This window comes from Amblyomma mixtum, chromosome 9, assembly GCF_055824585.1.
Source record: "Amblyomma mixtum isolate Tamu chromosome 9, ASM5582458v1, whole genome shotgun sequence".
In the NCBI taxonomy this organism is placed as follows: domain Eukaryota; kingdom Metazoa; phylum Arthropoda; class Arachnida; order Ixodida; family Ixodidae; genus Amblyomma; species Amblyomma mixtum.
The window spans coordinates 114179721-114195274 of NC_143020.1; the positions used below are offsets into that span (position 1 = coordinate 114179721).

Below are 15554 nucleotides of genomic sequence, written 5' to 3' on the forward strand. Positions count from 1 at the left end.
ACCGGCTTTGTAGCTTCCAACAAGGAAAAAAGGTTCTGGTACTCTGGAGGCTGACTTGAGTCGACGACTGGGTTATTAACATAAGCGTAAGATTTCTCTTGATGCTTGCTTGCGTAACCAGTTGTTGGCTCTGGAGACGTGTTGTCGCACGCTCTTTCAAGTGGCTGTATATAAATACAGGTTACCACGCATCTCAGAGAAACTGTGCTGTCTGGCGATGAGAAATCCAACGATGAGAGGGCCCGGCATATTGTTGATTGTTTACTTTTTGTTCAGGCGCCTTAGGCGACGCGCGGAGGTCATGGGTTCGGATCCCATGGGAGGCTAATGGTCGCCTTTTGTTTTGCTTTCTGATTAGTTGCCTTTTAATTAAGAAACGATTTCGTTATTAACCACTTGAGCGGTGGTGTCCACGTTTGGGAACGCAAACTTCTAGCAACTCTCTCGGCGCCGTTAAAATGTATTTTGGCGCATTTAGGCGCTAGTGGAAAATCTTAGACGTATCGCAAGTAGACCACTAGGGTCATCGTGCTTTAGGACCGAGAAGCTTGGACACAAACAGTCGATAGAGATGGATGCCTTCAAGTTCTACGGGTCTGCGCGTGAGCAGGCGTGAAAGAAGTGGTAGGGTTGTTTATCCTTCGCTTCCTCTTTCTGGCATCTGCATGTGTGCGCAACCGCCTTTCTCGCTCTTCATCTTCACGCCCTCTCTCCACTCGGCGGCAGCTGGCGCGACGCCCTCCTTCCATTGGCTACCGCTGACTCGACGCTCCTCCGAACTTTCCCGAGCTTCTTTCCATTGGCTGCAGCTGGCGCGACGCTCCTCCGAACTAACCCGAGCTTGCCCGAGTTACTCCGAAGATTCACACAGGATTCTTGATTGGGTTTGAGCCCGTTAAGTAGTACTTTAATACTAAAACTTCTTCTGCGTACCCTTTCATTGGCAGGTGAAATTATTCTCATTAACAGGTGTAAGTTTCCGATTTTCGCTTTGTATTGTTTATGTCTGTGTCAGTGCAACGAGGCTGGCGTAGTGACGGGGAAATTCTATGCGTGCACTAATATGCACAGCACGCCTGAATGCTTGCCATATGTGGGTGAACCGATGCAGATCATTTCCATGACTTAAGCTCTCTGTAGAGATTTTAAAAGCATGTTTTTGGGTTGTAGGTCTCAAAGTCACTCACCCTCAAAGCAAAAATAAAATCCCAATAAAATCGATTCTATCAATTACAATGCGTTGTCGTAACAAACAGAGACAAACTCTCATTAATTAAAAAAAATTCCTCACCGCATTTCTTAATTCACACCCAAATGGGCTAGCAAATCCATTACGGATGGGTGTATTCTAAAATAAAATCTGCGCTTACGTACATGTACGAAATTTGCATACGCAGCAACTCAGATCGCCTAACTGCACCTTCGTTTCTTTAAAAACGTTTTTGTTGCACGCCTTGTTTCAACACAATGAACTGCGTCTATTGAATGTTTGACACAGGTGCCAGTTGTGTGAACAACTCCTGAGCAACTGTGGCGAAAAGTGACCTCATTGAGAGGAGTGTGTCAACATACACTTGCACAATATTTTCCTGTCGCAGCTGCAAATCACTGTGAAACACACACACACATTATATATATATATATATATATATATATATATATATAGCACGAAAAGATAAACGTACTTGGTTGCTAGAGGCAAAATGCGAAATTGAGAAACGCTTCATTTAGATAAACATTTATAGCTAGTCGACATTTCGGACAGAGCCTGTCCTTTTTCAAGACTGTCCGAAACGTCGACTCCCAATAAATTTTACCTAAATGAAGCGTCTCTTTCGCAATTTCAATTTCGTGTGTGTATATATATATATATATATATATATATATATATATATATATATATATATATATATATATATATATATATATATATATATAGGCCCTCACAAGGCAGCGTCACTGCCCTGCGCCCCATGCTGTTCGGCGTAACTTCGCTTTTGTTCTTTTTTCCGTTTCCATTCCTGCCTTGACATCTCTTCTAGCTCGACTACGTCACTCGTTGCATGTAAGCTGCATGAAAGCCGTGCGCAGCGTTTCCCGTCTCTATATGGCTCATCGCCATAACTCTCATCTGTAGTGGGAAACGGCCATGTATTGTAGGGGCCATAGTGAGCCGACGAAGCGGGCCGTCGTCGGGCTGGTTTGGCCAGTTACTGAAAGTGCTCAGTTTCTCCAGAGCTTTCACACACGTGCTCACGGATGTGGCCTATTTGTCGGCGGCGCCGGTATTGATAGCAGCGCCACTACGCAACCAACTATTGGCTGCTGTCAAACACCCTTTGCCGCAGAGATTACTGCGCATCTTACTGGGAGACTGAGTCGCCACGGAGTCTATGTCAATCCCAGCAACGCTGATATGCTACAACGGATTTATTCCTTGGGCGTAATGGTCATCAACCAGCGACTAAGATCTCGGAGTTTTGTGGAGTCCTTCCGTCCAATTCTTATTTCTGTTTCAAGGAACATATCGATATTTTACTGTTATTGGTGCAATGTTTAGAATGATGTAATTAGTTATCCTCCTGCTGGCAGCAACTTGGTTAATTTAGAGGGCTAATTGTAACTGCGTCTACTCACATTCTCTCTTTTTTTCTTCATTATTTGAAACAAACTTTTCTCCAGCAGGTTTCCCGGAAAAAAAATCTTTAAAATACTTTCAGGTATTAAATTTCCCTAACCTGACTTTGCCTTCTCGGCTGTTCCTTTTTCCGTGGCGTCCGCTCTGATTCCACTAAGAAAGTATTAGTTATTGTACGTTAGGTGGTGCGCACCAGTCGTTTCCTTTTTATTTTTGCTTCTTCGTCGTCGTCATCATCATCATCAGTCTGACTATGCCCACTGCAGGAGACTTCTCCCATATCTCTCCAGTTAACCCTGTCCTGTGCCAGCTGTGGTCGCGTTACCCCGCAAACTTCCCGATCTCATCCGCCCACCTGAAGTTTTTGCCGCACACTTCTGCGCTTGCCTTCTATTTGAAACCACTGCGTTACCCTTAACAGCGATTATCTTGCCTTTACACTACATGCCCTGCCATGCTCATTTCTTCTTGATTTCGACTGCGATGTCACTGACTCGCTTTTCTTCTACCCACTCTGCTTTCTATCCTGTCTCTTTCCTTTCATTAAATTACTTTCGCTCTCTCTCTCTTAAAGTTAGGCCTAGCATGTTCCCTTCCGTTGACTTCTGCTTGATGTTACTAATTCTTGATTTTTCCTTTCATTCTCGTATCTGAGCAAAACACGGAGGTGCTCTCATATCTTGAAAGGAAAGGGGAGGCCGGGGGGGGGGGGGGGGGGGGGGGTAGGTGAAGAAATTTGCTCAAGAAAAAGGACACGTGACCCCGGAGCCAAGATAAGGCCGGGGCAATCGCCGCCAGAATGACCGCTTGTCAGCGGTGTTACACCATTACTACGGGACGGACGTCGCCGTCTCAGACGACCAGACGAGGTTGTTGGGTCTCCCCACCTTATCTGAGCTGAGGACGTTAGAAGGATAAGCAGACGGACTCTGTTGCGCGCCACACGCCGCAACAAGCACTGAGGAGAAACCGTCTCCTTGTCTTGTTAAGTATAACTATCCGACTGATCGCTGCAAGGGCGGGCATAGCTATACTATAGCCCAGGACGCAATGACCCCGCGTAACTGCAGACTGCCTGCTGTTTATGACGCCCTCATCGTAAAATGACACCTTTTAGGGCCACTGAACGCAAAATTTGCCTCTTACCTAATCGGGTAGAGATATGGATATACCTACAGAGCAGGCCAGTTCGGCTCCTTGAAAACACACTTCGTAGTGGAAATCTCGTTGTTGAAATCTCCTCATAGAGCCGAATTTTGAAATTATTGTTCTTCTTTCTTGTCATTGGCCAGCCTCGCCTTCGATACCCGAGTCGGCGAATTACATTTTCTGTTCGGCTGTCAGTCACGACGTCACAAGCCCCAACTACGAATGCTAGAAGGGCAGGAGGATGAATAAAAAAATAATCGTTATAAAATACGGCGCCTGACCTGAGACCATGTTTTCGGTCATGCCAACACCAGCCTACTGACAGAAGGTTCATTAGTTCGTAGCTTTTATAAAGATTTCTAAGAGGCACATTTGCACTGTATATGACCAGGGACGCCAACAACATTAATCTGTTCGTATCGTTCCTTTTGTCCCGTCTTAGTGCTGTTACATCTTCTCTATCAAAGTTAATTTAATGCTGCCTGTAGGAGCTGAGGAAGCGCAGGGGCCAAAAGTGATAGTCGATGAGTTCATACACGTCGACGTACAGTCTTTGTCAAAAGTATACAGTCCAAGGGGTCTACTGCTTCTGAGTCCTGCACCGCGGCTCCTCTTGCATTCTGAGGGACCCTAAACTCAAGAAGGTAGGAGGAACTTGAGTCATCAAACCTCCCAAGCTCAGGGCTGTCAAATATGCTTAAGAGCCTCGCTACACGTCTTGGAAGCAAACCCCTTGGACTGTATATTTTTGACAAAGACTGTACAGTCTGGCAGAGTTGTCTACTCTGCACGGGCTTAATGGGCTAGAAAATGGCCACTATAGTCGTGTACAACTCAAGAAAGCAGCGGCGAATGCCCCCTCAAAGGACTCCCCCCAGCCAATGGCGACGACTGGTTCTCATGACGTCGCGGTTAATCCCCTCGTGAAATCGCAGATGATTGGCAGATGCCTCCGTGGTATGGCATTAACCACGACGTCATGACAATCGCTCGACACCAGTGGTTGGAGGGCCTTCTTCGAGGGTATTAGCCGCTGCTTTCTTGAGTTGTATCTCGCTATATACTCCGTATAGACAGCGTAAAATTATTGGGAGGGTAGTTCGCGGGGCGCAAGACCGAAGTACTTTGGTACTTTTGTGTTGTCCGAAGTACAGGCAGGGAGATAAATGCAGACTAGCAGCAAATCTCGCACGTCCTGACGCGCACAATCACGCTGTTCAGAGGGCGCAGTAAACAAATGACACCCGCTGAACGACACCGGCATCAGCCTCTGCGTATGTAAGGGTCATGCGGTATATCTGGAATTAAATCGAACTCTCGAGCAGACTGTCCCGTGACGAGAAAGAGGAACGCATTACAGCGTTTGTGTATTTCAACTATCGGTTCAGTGTTCGATATCCTTCTTGGAAGAAGCGCGAGCGAGTGAATGAAAAGTGTTTCCGATACACCACTGATATTGGGAATAGCGGGTTCAACAAAGAGGACGATAAGGTGACACCGAACTGTTAATGTGCGACAAAAAGAAGTTCTCACTAGAAAGACTCCGTTCTTGCGTATACTTCCGTATCGAAAAAGTTTAAGATCACTACGGCGACCTGCATTAGAGCAGTACACGAAAGCACATACTATATCGACGTCCGTGGCTATTCTGACGTCTGTGTACTGTGGCTATTTTGACGTCTATGTGTATTTTTCGCCTTTTTTGGCTTTTAATTATTTAACTAATTGCACCTCATCAACCAAATTTTTCCCACCGCAACTTTTTATCACACACTATCTGTCACAATCACACTTTCACATATTAAGATAACGACGTAATCGTGAGGATAAATTGGCGGACACTTTTCGCTGACGCGACAGAGCAACCAAACTAACCATGTAATGCTCTCGCATTCATAAAAAAAGAAACAGTGATCAGCCAAGGCCCTTTGCAATCACTGCCTTTCTGACCTCTACGGGCACGCGAGCGCGCATACGTTAAGTGTTGTTTGTGAGCGATGTCATGGGTGTCACAAAAGCTACTGCGTGAGAAGCTCTGAAAGCGTAAAATAACAAGAAAGTGAAAAGAGAGAGAGAGACTCTTTAATGAAATACAGAGAATTTAGCCGGCGTTTCAATATCGTTGGCATGCTACTGTGCGTAGGGAGGGGAATTTGGGAGATAAAGGCAGAAGGAGAGCAGCGTGGAAGAGGCTAAAAAAAAAACGAAGATAAAATGCGGCCATGAAATGGGTACTAAGGATGCAATGGCGAGTATTGGTGTGACCTATGGAATGATGGAGTGCATAGTCCGACAAATGGGCTGACGAAGTTCACTGCACGCACTATGAACATTGCATGCAGAAGCTCTGCCCAGTGCCCGTAACAATGGACAAAGTTTTAGGTCCCTTAGCCTGCTTCAGGCAACAGAGACTTGCAATGAACTTTCTATTTACATATTTAAAAGACATTGGACATCTCGATAAGAAAGTGAAAATGCAGCCTTGGGTTTTAGGTTGCGTGCATTAGCCGACAGATCATCAAATCTGCTTCTAAATGGAGGAAACAAAAATTCAGAGGAGCACTTCGACGGTCTAAAGTGCGCAGAGGGTAAAGCCATCATTAACTATTTACCTAATTATCATTCACTAATTAACTACTTATCATTAACTACTGATCCTACATCTACTACTACACCATTAACTATCATTACTGACTTTTCAAGTAACACTTAACCATTCTTACTATAACACTGATGACTGACAGGTGGCGCGGACGCACGGATGAACGGAGACGCTGGCGAGTCATGAGCAATAAAGGCTTTCGCCTTAATATACAGGGTGCCAGCATTAGTGTTTGTTCGTCACCCGTGCAGGACGAGTGGAGAGACAGACACGAGTGGCGGGGTCAGAAGTGTGTCAGCTCCGCTCGTATCCTCTCTGTGACGACCTAAAAGTGCTGTGTAACAAACTGATGCAGGTTGGGTCCCTATGCGCCTGTCTGCTGGGAAACCGAGGCTTCCAGGTCGACCTGTACGAGTCCCGCGAGGGTGAGTGACAGGTTGCGTATAGAACTATGCGACATCTCTTGCTGGCTGTGGCCGAACCGGAAATCTCAGGTCGTTGCCTGAACATAGAACGCGGCAAGTGCAATGAATCAAGGTTCCGCCTGCAGCCCTCAATCAGTACATTCATTCTTCTGCTCAGTTCCACTTTTCCCTCTCAAAGCCCGTAGCATGCAGTATTGACGCGATGCCGTAATAAGGCTCTCGTTCTGCTCAAAATCCGTCGTCGTCGGCGGCGTTGTAAGCGGAAACGCAAGTGGTGCACCTGCCAGCTAGGTCACGTGACCTTATGACGTCGTCACAACCCACCGTGGCATATGTGGCAACTGAGCATGACCGCCTATGTATGAAAATACAGCGTTGTGATTGGGGCAAAGTTCGGAGGTTAGCTCTCTTAAAGTTTGGGCTGACTGCTGTCAAACCACTTGCGCGGCGTTTAGATGATATAGTCAAGGATCCTTCGAAATTTAAGGGCGGAGTTTGTTAGATCTGCACATAGGCATTACGTCACCAACTCCGCCCTTAAATTTTCACCTTGTCGTCTTGTCCACCTCATTGTGATCAAGGAACCCGTACGGACGATTCAGAAACATCTTTCATTTTTTGACTTGGTCAGCGTCTGTAAATCTAGTGTTTACATATAAATGACCTGCGGCTTTCCGATGCTCAAAAAACGAATATGCAGGGTTTGGAAAATAAAACAAAAAACACGGGCTCCACTGTGTACTAACGTTCAAAAACAGGATGTGTGGGGCGTAACCGGATTCTGAATCGGTGTTTCGCAACTGACAGGATTAGAGAACTCCTGTTGCGGAAGGGTCGGCGTTACTGATTTTCTGTCGCTGCGCGTGCAGACATTCGGCTGCAGGAGCACGTCACGGGGCGCAGCATCAACCTGGCGCTGTCGGTGCGCGGCCGGGCAGCCCTGGCGCTGGTGGGCCTCGAGGAGGAGGTCATCCAGCGGCACGCCATCCCCATGCACGGACGCCTCATACACAACACGGACGGCACGCGAAAGCCCATCCCGTACGGGAGGAAGGGCCAGGCGAGTACACATGCACGCCCACATGCACCTTCTATACACCATTCGTCCCTCGGTTACTGCGTTTTTAGTAGGGGACTCACACATACACCTTTTTACACCGTTCATCCCTCGGTTATTGCGTTTCTAGTAAGGGACTCACACATACACCTTTTATACACCGTTCATCTCTCGGTTATTGCGTTTCTAGTAAGGGACTCACACATACACCTTTTATACACCGTTCATCTCTCGGTTATTGCGTTTCTAGTAAGGGACTCACACATGCACCTTTTATACACCGTTCATCTCTCGGTTATCGCGTTTCTAGTAAGGGACTCACACATGCACCTTTTATACACCGTTCATCTCTCGGTTATCGCGTTTCTAGTAAGGGACTCACACATACACCTTTTATACACCGTTCATCTCTCGGTTATCGCGTTTCTAGTAAGGGACTCACACATGCTCCTTTTATACACCGCTCATCTCTCGGTTATCGCGTTTCTAGTAAGGGACTCACACATACACCTTTTATACACCGTTCATCTCTCGGTTATCGCGTTCCTAGTAAGGGACTCACACATACACCTTTTATACACCGTTCATCTCTCGGTTATCGCGTTTCTAGTAAGGGACTAAACATACACCTTTTATACACCGTCCATCCCTCGGTAATTGCGTTTCTACTTAGGGACTCGCACATACACCTTTTATACACCGTTCATATCTCAGTTATCGCGTTTCTAGTAAGGGACTCACACATACACCTTTTATACACCTTTCATCCCTGGGTTATCGCGCTTCTAGTAAGGGACTAATAATGTATTCCCGTGCAGTGTGAACACGGCACTTAATTACTCCTTTTGAGGAGGGATGTCCCTCATTTGCGAGCGTTAACTCCTTCTGTACTCCCTGTAACTCCTTTTGAGAAGGAGTACCAGCGTTACTCTTTTTCAAAAGGAGTTTTGGGATGATCCATAGTCCCTTACCGGTTCCTTAGGACAACGGAGCTAAATCCAAGAGGTTACTCCTTTTTAAAAGGAGTTTTAAGGTGATCAATAGTCCCTTAACTTACCGGTTCCTCAGGGCAATGGAGTTTTTAAATCCAAGAGGTTACTCCTTTTCAAAAGGAGTTTTAAGGTGATCAATGGTCCCTTACTTTACCGGTTCCTTAGGGCAACTGAGTTGTTAAATCCAAGAGGAAGTAAGTGCAGAAGCGAGTGGCAGCAAGTCAGACGAGACTCGGTAGTTTGCAGGAATGGGATAACCTCATCTGGCGCGGGAAAAAGTTCATTGCAGATGAATGGGAGATGTATTTGCCCTGCAGCTGACGCAGTTAGGCTGCTGATGATGATAGGGAACGCATTATTTCTTTTGAGAAGAAATGCTGCTCGCAAGGGCCAAAGACCGCTATATTACTCTTGCGGCGAAAATAATTTTGGCTCGGGGTGAAATACAGGGTCTGTTCTGAAAGTAGTAGGACTGGTTTTTTCCTGGGCTCACGGCCTGACGAGAGGTGGTCTGCGCGTGCAGGATCGTTGAAGGGGGATATTGGGAATGCTGGGAAAAATTGGCAGTCGGCTCTCGGCCGTTGAAGAGAGGAGGTCGCTTGTACTGTGAACCCCTGTCGAAACGTCTCGTCACGCACAATCGTCGAGCGTTTACTGGATCAGCGATACGCAATGAAATTTTGAGTAGATCTTGGTAAAACGGGCAAAGAGACTCACAACATGATTAAGGAGGCCTACGGTGACGCTTCCATGGGTAGATCAGGTGTTTTTTGAGTGGCACAAGCTTTTCCGAGAAGGTAAGGAAAGAGTGGAGGAAGACGACCGCTCCAGACGCCCTTCGACCAGCAAGACCAACGAAAATGTGTAGCGAGTGAAACATTTACTTAGCAGTGATCGTAGAATGAGTATCAGAATGATTGCTGATGACTTGAGCATTCCTCAAACCCAAGTTTTTGAGATCGTGGCAGAAAACTTATCCATGAGGAAAGCGTGCGCGAAGTTGGTGCCGGGAGTGTTGTCAGAGGAGGAAAAGGCCAACCGGTAGGATCTTCTTCATCATGTGAATAAGGACCCCGATTTTTTGCCCAGCACAAGGCGGCAACGCTGCCTCAGCCCCCCTACAGCCTCGACTTGGCCCCGCCAGACTTTTTCCTATTCCCGAGAATAAAATTGACGCTCGAGGGGAACCATCACGGACCGGTAGAGGTGGTTCAACAGGCCGTGACGAGGGAGCTAAGCAGCATTCCGGTCCAGGCGTTCCTGGAGGCGTACGAAAATTGTAAAACTCATTGGCAGCAGCGTGTAGGTGCGGAAGGGTGCTACCTTGAAAAATTGTAATCATTTGTACTATTCTCTTGAATATATTTTGTTCTAAAAAATGAGTCCTACTACTTTCAGAACAGACCATGTATGCAGCAGAAACGCCCTTGTTATGGGCTTGTTCCTGTTCCTTTGGTACACACTACTAAGCAGGCGAAATTACGGAATGGAGTTGCTGTACCGGCTCCTAAACACATTGTAAGGTAAGGATTGATGTCAAATCCCTCCGTGATAGAAAACATTGGGTGGAATTAGGTTGTACCAGGGAGCAAAGGCCGCAGGCTTAGGATCACAGCAGAGCGTGTTTTATTTCTCTTGCCTCCATCTTCTTGCTGTTGAAAAACTCGTTAGAGCTACGTACCAATTAGGCCTCACAGAAAAGTTCACAACCATTATCTTGCTTCACAGTTCCCGTAGACTGTATGTTTCGTTCGTTGTTTTTTCTTCTTTTGGCTCTTTGTTTTTACTGAAGACTTTTATTTTTTTTTAATATGTTGTTGGACGTGTAAAACATTTAGCAACTTGCGTAAAGTTAAATTCGTTTACGTGCTTTTTTTTTCTATGACACCACTAACTCTCTACCTCACACAACGAGCATGACTTCCTGATCATAGGTGAAAAATAAAAACAAGGAAGATGGTGTAGCACACATCTAACGCAGAAATCGATATACATGGCCAGAAATAACTTGAATCCGAGTCAAACGCTCTGAATCGCCAGTTTACGAAATTTCGCACCCTATATATATTCGCTTCACTCCCGCTACGATGTGAGCGCTGCTCAAATAAATCTGTTCGCATACCAAGCATGCTTTCAAGGCTTGCTATACGCACGCTAAGAATTAAGGGGCGCTGAAAAACCAAACACCGGGAAACTCGCCCATTCTCCTTCGCGAAAGAAGTGGAGGGTCGTTTCCTTATCGCTCGCGAACTCCCGGGATCGCGAAGCCCATTACGGCATCTGGACGGTGTCCCGTGCACGCAATGAATTCAAGGCACGGCCCGACACATTCTCGCGAAGGAGATAACATCCCAGACAAGCTGGAATGTGAACGACGCCCTTGGGCTGCCACTTGTCCACGGCTCCGTTAAAAAAAAAAAAAAAAAGGTAAGAAAAGAGAATTCGGCTGAGATTAAACGAATAGTCCTTCTACATTTGCGATTAAGCCACAATAATTCCTTGCTGCGCTGAAGGTCGTATTTAAATGTACGGGGCGTGTGCATGTGTAGAAAAGCTGCGAAACGCTCACCCAAATTAAGTTCCGGTATCTGTAGAGTGTCGATGCTTCTTAGTAAATACGCTGAAAGGGTCCTGCTCCGTTTATCGCACTAGGATCCAAACATGGGATTGTTCTCACCAGAAAGTGTGGCACACAGATGCAGGCTATAGTTTGTGCTAAGCAAAAAAAAAAAAACTGAACTAGTAGAAGACGATTGGCTAATTGAAAGTGGTGTCGCTTCTGCAGAGTATATACTCCGTCGGCCGGCGCTACCTGAACGAAGTTCTGCTATCAGGTGAGTTCCTGCGTGGGGTCAGTGAATTAAAACTATTTTATTTTATCAATGCTATGTGATTGAACAGTACATTACGAGCAAGGATTGAGCCCCAAGTCGAATAAGAGCTGACCACTTTTGAAACAGGACTCGAATCACAAATACCACTGTAATATCTTAAAATTATTGGTCACTAATAAGGGCATTCTTCAGCTAGAGCAGTACATCCCCTTTAGGTATTTCTGCATGTTTAGTTTTTATTCGCATTCCAGCGAAATCGCACGGAATGTGAGAGTCGAACGAAGATGGTGAAGAAAAAGAAAAAAATTGCCTATGAGGGAGACATCGAGATTTTGTGTAAAAGCTGTTCGCGTGAAACCTTTGTTCAGTTGCAATCAGTGCTGTATGATTGCGCTTAAGAACAAAAAAAAAAATAAAAAAAGAACGAACGCAGTGGCGACCTGTCAACACGCAATCATGGTTAGCAATCGGAGTTATTACTGTATTATGTGGATGCTGTGCTCTCTGTTTTGTTTTCTTCGTTTAGAGATTATGCTTGCGGCTGAATAAACACTGATTTCGTCTATCACTGGTTGTTTTCATCCCGCGTTTATTTTTATTTTTTTCACACATTGAACAAACGCATTTCAGGTGTAGTTTTTATGTTCCCGCCGTGAAATTGTGGCTACATGCTGGCGATGATGGCGTACTATATCTTTCTTTACTACTGAGAAAGGTAAAGGCAGCCGCCTGGAGAGGTTGCTTTGCCTGCGAGCTTCTCGAAAGCGCATGCATTTTGCCGCAATTTAGACAAAATTTGTTGGGCCACAGCGTTTAGGGCAACTGCGTTTTCGAAATCCTAAAAACGGTGGTAAGGTGGAAAGTTGGGCGAGTTGAATCTTATTCACGATCAAGTTAGCGTCAAAAACGAGGATCAAAGTGGGAGAAAAGACACAACACCAGCGCTAAGCTCGGATATGGATATTAATTACGGTGGGCTACACGCCTCTCCATAATTAAGGAGTCTAACAGTAATAGTTAAAAAGCTCACTATTCATTATTAGTTAACCAGCTTGCTAGTTGGCACGTCTTGGCTGCATTGTGATGTACTACACCGCTGGCAGTGCTATACCGAAAAAAGCACTCTTTTATTTTTAAAAATTGTGTAAAATCTTGGGTGCAACACCCCGTATATAGTCATTGTGAAAGGAGTCTCGAAGCTATTATCCGCATGCAAAGAAGCATAAGGAAGCACAAGGCATAAGGAGCAGGGATTAACATTCGCCGCGCAGCCCAGCCTTGAATATAAATGAGCGCAAAATTTGAAACGGCTTTGGTGATCGGCCGAGAATCACTCTTCAGCAAGAGGCAGCCAGTTGCGTATGCAGCAGTTGCAGTCAGTTCGAATTTATTATACGAACTGGCGCCTACAATAACCCACAGCTGCACTCGCGAAGGCCTGCGTTTCAATAGGGCTCGCTAATGCGCAGGCTTTCTTGCCACTAGGCCATCTTCTTACGCGGGCGGAAAACGTCAGGACTTGTCTTACTTTTCCTGCAGCTTCTGACAGCAGTTTATTCGCTTTATAGCGACAGGCTCAACTTCACAACAATGGGCGCTTGATGCAACAGTGCAAAGAGCCTATATAGCTTATGCTTCAGTCCATCGCTTATTTCATTGCTTATTTCACACACAGCACGTTGTGTTACATCCTGGAACTTTAACCAAGACCCGCTTTCTAGTACACCCTTACATCTTGATAAACTCTAATTTCATCTTCCATGTTATCCTCATACATTCTTTTTACGCAGTGAACTTTGTTAACTCATATGTCGGACTATGCACTTTATCACTTCATATGTAGTGTCATTTCTCGCCGATTCACCTTAGTAAGCATTCAATGGGCGCAATTTATCATCTCCTCTTTTTGTTTGATTTTACCTCTTCCTCACCGCTCTACTTCCTCATTAATCTCCCGAATTCCCTTCCCCACGCAGAGTAGTATGCCAGCGAATTTAAAATGCCAGGTAAATTCTCCGTTTTTTTTTTCATTAAAGAGCTTCTCTCTCTTTCTCTCTTAAATGTTTAGTGCTCTGTTTTGTCCGAAGAATTTAGAGATATGAATTTATTGTGGAAACTTAAGTCTTAAAATGTGGAAGGGCTATCAAAGGCCAAATAACGAAACCCGTAACCTGGAATAGTGGCAAGCTGTTGCACTTTGGACATTACGTCATCACTGCGTCATCGCTAATGCAGCGTGCGAGGCCAACCCCAACGTGCGGCTCCACTTCCGGCACAAGCTGCAGTCGGCCGACTTGGACCGCGCCGATCTCAACTTCCGGGGGTGAGTAGCGATCGTGATGACGTGGACGTCACGTGACCGCCTACCGCGACTAACCGCGCCCGCGCGTCACCGCGAGTTCTTTCCGCTTCCTCCTTTCCCCTTTTAAAGTCTAATGCTAAGGAGGAGTGTGTCGAGAGTCTGTTTATGCATTGGAGTGATGTGTATATATTGTTTGGGGGAGAGTGCGTATTCTGTAACATGCAGTATAGATAACGGAGCCATTTATGCAAAATTAAGCAAGACTTTACCCTCCAAGTTTTAGTGCTTGAGTGAAGTGTAGTGGATGCGTGTACCTTCTTTCCTTGTTCATCGTCCTCACGTTCCTTTCATTTCGTCGCCTGTGCACGTAAGATAAACAGCTCCGGAACTCGTAACTTATTACGTGAGCCTTTAATTATCCCCCATTTGAAAATACATTGTTTACACAAAAAATGACGGGCAATCGTACGATGAGATGTGACCAGTCTGCGTTAACTGCATTAGCTCTACTTTTCGAATCTACTTAACATTGATTCCTTTTCCACTGAGTCTTTGAATTTGATTTCGCCGTCGCTTTTTCGTTCTGCTGCTCCGAGGGCTTCTGGAGGATACACTGTAAACAGAAAGTAGTAAAAAGGGAGTTCCTCTTTTTAAAAAAGGAGTGCACTAGAGTACAGATTACACCCTTTTACTCCCATATATGTGTATTCGTGCTTAGAGTGTAGAGGTGGGTTGGTTGCGGTGAATGGAGGCCCTTTGGAGGGTTAAGGCTTCGGACACAGACAGTTGCATTGTCGCTGGAGGAGGGTTATGCTGCTGATGCAGTAAAAAGAAAAAAAAAAGTCGCATTACACGGTCGAGTGTCATAATGCGTTTCAGTGCTTGCTATGGCATCGTGTGAGCTACGCTAAGTGTTACTTCATTTCTCCTAATATGCGTTACAAGTGTGTGCCGGAGAAAATGGGACATATTTTGCCTGTTTGATATTCGCTCAACAAGCGGGAGAGCAGTCACTGAGAAGTATTACCGACGTAGAGGCAAAAGTAAGTAAACTTCGAAGGTGGCCCCATTCATTTAGTCACATATCTTGAGCGGGCGTTTCGAATCTAAAATGCGGAAAAAACTTCGCAAAGTAGGTCAATGGCAATGGGTGTGCACCAAAAGGCACGACCTCGCATTCCCATTGCTCTCAGCTAATGAAAACTCCTAATTTTTCTCTCATGAATTGGTATCGGAGAAACAAATCGGTGTAGCAATTTCTAAATGGCCTTGGTGCTCTTTTCTTTCAGCCTTTGTTTTATTTAGGAGTTGCCTACGCACGCACTTTTTTTGGTTTTATTCATTTTTCCACGCAGCTCAAAAACGTTTGATCACCTCTCACTTTTGCAGCACCTAATGGCGAGTGACAATTTTGGGTCAGAGTAAATATCTCTGTCCCAAATGAAGGCGCCACAGTTGTTGATTTCAATCTGATCGCACAAAAAAGAATAAATTATTTCATGTCTGGCTGAAATACAGGCACGGTCCACGTGAAACATGCTCAACCGATCGGTGA

General features: G+C 45.6%; 2 protein-coding genes across 2 annotated transcripts in view; both read left to right on the forward strand.

The window, feature by feature from the left end:
• Positions 1-15554, forward strand: part of cn (Kynurenine 3-monooxygenase cn) — a 53143-nt gene that overhangs the window by 17753 nt on the left and 19836 nt on the right. The window contains exons 2-5 of the mRNA XM_089561514.1: positions 6745-6814; positions 7684-7874; positions 11649-11697; positions 13933-14020. Of these exons, the coding sequence (XP_089417640.1) occupies positions 6745-6814; positions 7684-7874; positions 11649-11697; positions 13933-14020 (398 nt within the window). The remainder of the gene's footprint in view (positions 1-6744; positions 6815-7683; positions 7875-11648; positions 11698-13932; positions 14021-15554) is intronic.
• The window catches only part of LOC149330824 (uncharacterized), a 166439-nt gene that overhangs the window by 664 nt on the left and 150221 nt on the right, over positions 1-15554 (forward strand). The window lies entirely within an intron of this gene.